The sequence below is a fragment of the Oryza brachyantha genome, chromosome 5 (assembly GCF_000231095.2).
Source record: "Oryza brachyantha chromosome 5, ObraRS2, whole genome shotgun sequence".
In the NCBI taxonomy this organism is placed as follows: Eukaryota; Viridiplantae; Streptophyta; class Magnoliopsida; order Poales; family Poaceae; genus Oryza; species Oryza brachyantha.
Window position 1 is genome coordinate 14,129,643 of NC_023167.2, and position 7,866 is coordinate 14,137,508.

Sequence of the window (7,866 nt, forward strand, 5' to 3'; positions counted from 1 at the left end):
GAAGTATTGAGTGAAAAATGGCTTATGAAAATTGCTGTTACATGAATTCTTTTAAACAAAATTACAGTTTTCCCTGTCCCATATGCCATGAAAGAAAGCTACCTCGGCAGCCGAAATGGCTTAGGTAAGGTGAATTTTTTTCTGATTACATGTAAAACGTCTCCCAATAAGTAGTCCCTCTGTTCCAAAATAATAATAGGAAGAAGAATTCAATTTTTTGTCCCACAAATAGAGCTCCACAATCATGACTTATAAGCTCCAATCTTCCATGTTCGTACATATAGAACAGTGGACAGGCCACACATAACAGTTTATCGAAGAAACATGTTACATTTATAAACATTTTTCACCGATTACACAGCTATTGCTGAATGGGAGGTTCACTCTGGTACAATTTCAACCGATATTTAACAACGAAACATCCATATTTGCCGAAGAAAGTCGGAAGCCCGATGTAATGTTTTTGTGTCTTGTGTGACTGAGTTGCACCCTAAGCAGCAACTGGTGAGGTTACGACCAGACCTTGGGCTTCTGCCGGAGCAACCAGCTGACTGATGTTCTCCACAGCACGAATCCTGCCACTCGCCAGCCCAGCAGTCAGGTCCTCCACTTCCACTTTCAGCACATCCCGCCGGTTACCGATGTCAGCTGCATACCTGCTGGCACAATACACTCCTACTGCCATCACCGCCATTCCATAGACATTCGTCGTCACCAGGCGGAATGGGGTCGAAATCACCGCAGCAAGAGGTCCACCAATGATGGAGATGGCCTGCCCACTCTGCCCGACAACACCTTGCTCTGCCACAAGGAGGCCCGTCTTGCAGTATATCGCGAAGTCCTCACAGTTGCTCTTGAACAGGTTGTAGCACCTGAAACCATTGCTGAGCAAGTGATTGGCACGGCGGACAACTACCTCATCTGGATCAGTTGGGGCAAGTGTGCACGTCCCTCCTCGCGCTTTGGCAAGGAAAAGAGCTGGGTTGACAGCATACTCAAAACGGTAGAGGGCACCCCCGGCCAGGAAGCAGTTGAGGCAAGAGGATACCACACCATTTGTCTCCATGTTGGTGGCACCTTCATTGTTGCATATTGAACATGGAATGTTGTTTGTATTAGGACCAGAGCTCGCAAGGAGGAGATCAATGAAAGTTCCTGTTCCGACCTCCTGGCCCCTTCCTCTAGTAAAATGGATCACCTTATCATCGCCTGCATATATTCCTGCATGAAAAATACAGTTATATCTGCAGAAACCATAAGAAAAATTACTAGCACATTGAACAGAATACCCAAGTCATTTACAGCAAATGGCCACAATTGTAGCTACAGAAAGTTCTATTATCTGCTAGTGCAGCAGTCTCCCTTATATGTAATCCTGCAATAAACAACCCATCTGACATAAATCTTCTCCGTTTCCTTTCTATTTGCTTTTTTTCCACGTCTTGTCTTATGCTCAGTGTAAAGTTTTCTTTCCCACTTAAAATAGACCAGCTCTTCTAGTTTTTCAAAAAAAAAAAAACTACTACTTTCTCTGTTCCATACTGAAAGACTTTTTAGACTTGCCCAAATTCATCGTTGATTAATGTATATATGTCTAGATTCATTAACATCCATATGAATCTAGACAAGGATAAAAAATCTTACATTATGGAAAGGAGCGAGTATCAATGTCAAGTAAAATTCTGCTATTCCAATTTTGTCATTCAGTTTTCAGGTAAGTGGCTCTCACATGGCTGATGATCAAATCCAACTCATATGACTGAATGGATTTTTAATAATTAATATGACCAAGTTGATGGACTACAAATTTAATTCCATCATACAGGTTGCACGATATCTCTTCAAGAGATTGCATGCTTACATAGATACTTTACCTGTCCAGATCAAATTGGTTCACGAAGACCATCTGTCATCAAGAAGTCAAGAAAATCAAGCACCAACTCCTAGTGAACTTAAACTCCTGAATTAATTATTCAAAAGTTTTGCATATATATACTACTAGTATTATCTTCCAAACATTAGTGCCTCTGTGGTGGCTGTTGCTGTGAATGTTTTTTAAGCCTAAGTGCTTGGGGTTGTATTAATGTGGCCGCGTACATCCTCCTGGGGATGTAGAGCCCGGGTTTCTTTTAATCCATTATCTACAAATTCGGGTTTCTTCTAATCCATCATCAAACAAAATCTAAAGTCTAAATTCCTGGTTCTAACTTCCATTGTTTTGTCCAAACCCCTGACAGCCATCAAACTCAAAAGGTGACGCAACCTGATTCATTTGATCAAACCAAAACTTCAAAAAGGGGGAAAAGGAATAGAGGAGAAGCTCCTCACCATGATGCGCGTAGACCCATGCGGCCCTCCAGGAGTAGATGTGATCCCCCGCCTTGAGGCTCTCCTTCCCGATTCTAACCAGATGGAGAAGAGTCAGAAAAATAGGGGCTATAAATCACACACACACACAAAAAAAAAAGGAAAAAAAATTGTAGCGCTCCAGACAGCGAACCTAGTAGAATGAACGAACGATGCGGAAAATATAGCAGTAAGGGTAGGAGAAGATCCAGGTAATGGGGGATTGAAACCTGTTCGAGAGGAGGCCCATGGCGGCGGCGGGGAGGGGATCGACCGGTCGGCGCCGCGGCGGATGGCGAGGAGGCGGAGGAGGAATGGGAAAGGGACGGAAGCAAAAGAAAGCGTATTCGCGTTTTGGAGGGCAGCGGCACGGGAAAGGGGAGAGCGGCCGGCCGTAGGATTGGCGAGACGCCGATGTCACGTCCCCGCAACTGGTGGCTTCTTGCAGTTTTTGCTACCGAACCCTCTGGTCTTTGGAATATTTGGGTTGCGCGCAATATTAGACTATCTTTTTTTCTTATATTTACATGCCAAAATTTAAATTTGAAACAAACTTAAAATTTATTGTTATAATTTTTAATTATAGTTTATTTTATAGTATTTTTAATCGCTAATAACACAATATATAAACATTTTTCTTGTAAATTATTTTATAATCATTAACAAGTGGTTGTGTTTGTGTTTAGTTTTGGTAAAAAGATGGAGCTGATTATTAGCAGTAGGGCTCACTTAAATCGTAGTATTGAGAAAATAGATATACACAAATTCGAGTAGAAACGGTAACTCAAAAAAAAGACTTACCATGAAAATCTAATGATACAATGTTGATGCTAAGTAGTTAGATTATTAATAAAACCAATATTGGTCAAAGTAGAACTTAAAACTAACCGTTGCTTGTAAATGGAGGGAGTGTGCACCTAATTTATTATTAAGACAAACAATAGATTTAAGCCGCACTATAGAAAATTAAATATGATATTTTTCCCTACATGCCAAAGCTTTGCACGCTGATATACTGACATATTAGGTTATGTAGATTGATAAGAGCAAGTTTAATAGTAAAGCCAACTTACTAGCTATAAGTTTATATTATAGTCAACACATATAATAGATCGTCTATAAGGTTGGCTATAATTTTTATCTCTTATATCTTTTTCTTACCTTTGCATTTAATGCTTTTTTTAAGTTGTTGTATAACTGGCTCTTGCATGAGAGACAACCCCGCTTCTTTTTCGTTACCTCTTTCCTCCGCGTCATCTTATAGCCAACTTATAGTCTACTATTATACTTGCTCTAACAGACTTACTCCATATATCACTAGCAAAGTACCCATGCTTCGTAAGGGTACATCAAATATTTCATAGTTTTTTTTGGAAGGGATAAACTTGTATTCTAGAGATAAAATAAGATATTAATAACATGTAGAAAGACTATTTTTTAACGTTAAAGGACATATAATAGTTTATAAAGAAAAGATATGTGGTGGGATGATATATTCACTGCCACCACCATTGTTCTCTTAAAGTAGTATAGATATTCTTATCCATCTTTTTTCCCGATAATTACTCGTATGCACAATAATTCCCGTAAGCAACAACGGGTCAGTGTTGGGTTTGCGAGATGCATAGAGAGTTAGAAACTTTATCCATAAAGTATATCTAAAAGATATCATTTACAAACATCTAAATTTAAAAAATATCATTAATACGATCGAGTTATACAACATATCATTGTGCAAATGATTTATTACAGAAATATCATCGTTATTATGGTTTCATTCGTCTGGTACCGGTAGATTCATTGTTCATCGTACAACAATGGTACTTAACAAAAGGCGCTAACAAAACCTAACGACTATTGTCACAATTAAAAAAACTAACGACTACTGTATTTATTGGGAAAAATACTTATATAATGATATTTATGGATTTGCACCCGTCAACAATATTTTTATTAAAATTGAACATTTGTCCATGATACTGCTTGGATTCTCTAAACCTTAAGACCTAAGTTTTCTTGAGCACCGTATGAAAAAAAAATAGTAGTACGTTGCAGACGTGCAGTTTGGGTGGTCGGTCGGTGGTCGGTTGCACTTGCACGAGCGCTGTCGGCAGGCGCAGCGGCGGAAACGCGTCTCTACTTGGGAGCTGAAATTGACCAGAGAATTTCAGATAACAACTCCAGGTGCGCAAGCAACCGAGCAAAATTTTGCACTCTTTTGTAGTCATCACTAGAAAGCGCTCTCTCTCTCTCTCTATATACACACACTAGAGCCCGTGCGATGCTACGGGTAAAAAATACTTTGAATATACACAAGTACAGAGGAAAACATAAAGTCCTGGTATACAGACAATGCAAACAACAATAATAGAAACAGAACAAGATATAGGCCAACTGATTAGGTTTCTTATGGTAGAAAAATTTATCCATCAAGTTTAAATCCTAAATCTGACATAGATTATTATATTTATAACTAATTATCTTTTCTATAGTTAACGATGTATCATCAACAGAGAGACACCATGATAATTTTATCAAACTCACCAAACGAAGTTTTACATGGCCTTCTTATAATACAATACAGTAAAAAATATCAAGTTGTCAGCCCTACCATATGACTAATGATCCATGAACAGTCGCATGCATAATCTTGGTTAGATGATTGATAAACTCTTTCAGGTTATCGATGAATCGTATGTCAAGTTTAACCTCGATATTTATCCGAAAGATGATTTCATATCAATGGCAAACGGACAAATATCCAAGAATAAGATGGGCGATTAAGAAAATATCGTCAAACAAATCCTAATTTTTAAATCGCGCTTTTCCTCAAGAAGTATCAATTAGAACACACAAACCAAACTCAAGATATATATCATGAAAGTGATTACCAGCCAGCCATCAAAGCCCAAGTAAGCAGTCAGCTCTGTGAGCCTTTCGCAGATTTCTGCACCTTTCTCCCACTCCATGATGAACGTTCCCATAAGCTACGCTCGCAACGGAGACAGATGCACAGCGAAGTCGAAACAAAATCAATACAATCAATTCGAAGCTGGCACGCAGTCGTCAGTGGTATCACACCTGGACCGGACGACATGAGACGTAACTATTCGTGTTCGCTCTCCTTTGACTGGTTGCCAATGTTTTTCAATTAATATACAACACGCTCTCCTCCGTCCGACCGGTCTGCCAATTGGCCTGACCTGATGTGGGCCTCGTTGGGCCTAATACTCCCTTGTCGTTGCCGTTGCTGATCGGACACAAACGACGATGTAACAAATACGATATGGACAAATACCGGATACATACGTCAACCTAACGTATGCATACGTCAATGACGGACGAAATCTATAGGCAGAATCTTTACCGCTTTTTATAGTAGTAGATATATATATATATATATATATATATTCTTGTTAATATTATTAACCTTTTTATTATTAAAGGGTTTTAATTACGATTTGTGTCTTTTGGTCAAATGTATGTCTTAGAAACTAACGATACAAGTATAAAAAAACAACATGGAGTATATATAATTTACTTTTTTTTCGAATCAGAACATGGAGTATATATAATTTACAGTCTTCAATTTTCTTAAAAAATATTATATTCAGAAGAGAACTTGTGGCTTTTAAGTTTTGTGCTTGTAAGATAGATGGAGCATATATCAAAGAAGCAAAGCATGGCCGATTTGATTATTAATAAGATGAGGGTAAATCGGAGGTTTTGATATTTTGTTCTTAATAGCCATAAATTAGACAAATTGTTCTTTCTTATTTTATACATTTGATAATTTAATTACCTTCATCCTTCCTCTATGCCTCTTATCCTAAATATGACCTTTTTCTAGAATATGTCTTCCTTCTATAGCCAAATATTTAGTAGGAGACTAAATACAGTAAATGCAAAGAAGTTTGGTGACTTGTATTATTGCTTGTGCATATTGAAAGTGCTATTTAGAAATTAAAATTTCATGAATTTCTGTAGAATTAGTTCAATTTCTTTAACTTTCTAAAATCAATATTTTTCTCTCTTTTTTCTTTTGGTACATTTTAGGGTTCCTTTGTTGTGTAAAATCATAATTGTATTATTAAATTTGTGATGTTTTTTTTTTCAAAAAGTGTTCTAATTATTGTTTGCAAACGTATATAATTTAGGGTATGCTTGGTTCCAAGCTGTTCGTAGTGTTCCTATTTATTTTGGCAATGTTGCCAAATTTTTTTAGCAAGATTGCCCAAACATAAATTTGTATTGATATAAAGGGGTTGCCAGTAGTGCTATGATTTTTGGCTCCAATTCTGCTAAATGATTATGGCATTGCCAATTGTTTAGCATGGTTGAGTTACCTCCCTCTGCCCGAAAAAAAAAATCATATATCCCGATGCACATCTCTCCCGGCTGTCTCGGCGACGGAGCTCGGCGGCGTCGGCGATGCGTCAGGGGCGGCGAAGCTCGGCCGCGGCAGATCTCGAGAGCGACGGGCGACCTTGGCAGGCGCGTCGGATGAAACCAAGGCAACTCCAGGTTGTAAATTGCAAAACCCAGGCATGGAATCTTCTTGTGCACACATAACTGAAAGAGGCAAAACTTTATCCGTATTACATGGCACATCGCCAGATCTTGCAACCGATCCAGCGCAGCTCAGTTATCAGAATAAACCCCGTATAGTTTCTACATCCTGTTATCCTCACCAAGATAAACCACGTTATCAATCTAGAAAGTTAGCCCAGCCAAAAATGGGTTAAGTGGAGGTATAATCTAAGCCTCAATCTAAAGATCTTTGTTTTTCCCTCTAGATGAAATCCACGTGAATTCTTGCCCTTCGAAACGAAGAATTACAAGCATAAAAACATCGAATTTTTTATGGCCCAATCAAGAAAACAAGTACGCGCATGCAAGGACACACACCAATTGGATTTGCTGAATTTAAGGTAAAGAAACACAAATTTTCTTCCAAGATTACGTGGATGTATCCCATCCGGATCCCACAACAAAATAAAATGAAAAATGCCGATCCATTTAAAACCAGAAACATTCATCAAAATTCTCACACAGCAGCCCCAAAACAACACCAATCTTTTCACATACAAAAAGGGAAGTAAAAAAAACAAATCAGCCAAACATGATCTAGTCGAACCCGCGTCCAGATCACCTAAGAGCATTCCAACAGCTCATCCATCCCGTACTCCATTCTAGAAATAGAGGATGAAGGATAAAAGTTAAGCTTCAGCAGAACATCTATCTTATCATATCTATTTTTGGATGTCATCCATATTAAGAGAAAGAAACTCTATATTTAGATGTTCTATCTCCAATCCTCCAAATAGATATAGAGGATGTCATATATAGATGATTGCTGGAGTACAAAGGGATATGAATGATGAAAGTGTTTTATATGATCATCCAAATAAAGATATTAATGATCAAATTTAGATGAGCTATTGAGATGCTCTAACAATCAACACAGAAAAAGAAGTAATTTTTACTCTCCTTTTCTTTTCTTTTCTTTCCTAATCCCTC

At 38.1% G+C, this 7,866-nt stretch overlaps 1 protein-coding gene across 1 annotated transcript; it reads right to left on the minus strand.

Moving 5' to 3' along the window:
- Positions 1-213: 213 nt before the first annotated feature.
- On the minus strand, positions 214-2,729 carry LOC102700430 (protein LEAD-SENSITIVE 1). Its single transcript, XM_006654405.2, has 3 exons — positions 2,577-2,729; positions 2,329-2,402; positions 214-1,221 (listed from the first exon to the last, which is right to left on the minus strand). Exons 1-3 carry the CDS (start codon positions 2,594-2,596, stop codon positions 491-493), a joined length of 825 nt encoding a protein of 274 aa, XP_006654468.1. The 5' UTR covers positions 2,597-2,729; the 3' UTR covers positions 214-490.
- Positions 2,730-7,866: the final 5,137 nt, after the last annotated feature.

Excerpts from the sequence above, each read along its gene's own strand:
- LOC102700430 (XM_006654405.2), bottom strand. The coding sequence starts at position 2,596 with ATGGGCCTCCTCTCGAACAG. Across the intron at positions 2,403-2,576 it reads ATGGGCCTCCTCTCGAACAG|AATCGGGAAGGAGAGCCTCA; the intron begins GTTTCAATCCCC and ends CCATCTGGTTAG. Across the intron at positions 1,222-2,328 it reads ATGGGTCTACGCGCATCATG|GAATATATGCAGGCGATGAT; the intron begins GTGAGGAGCTTC and ends TTTTTCATGCAG.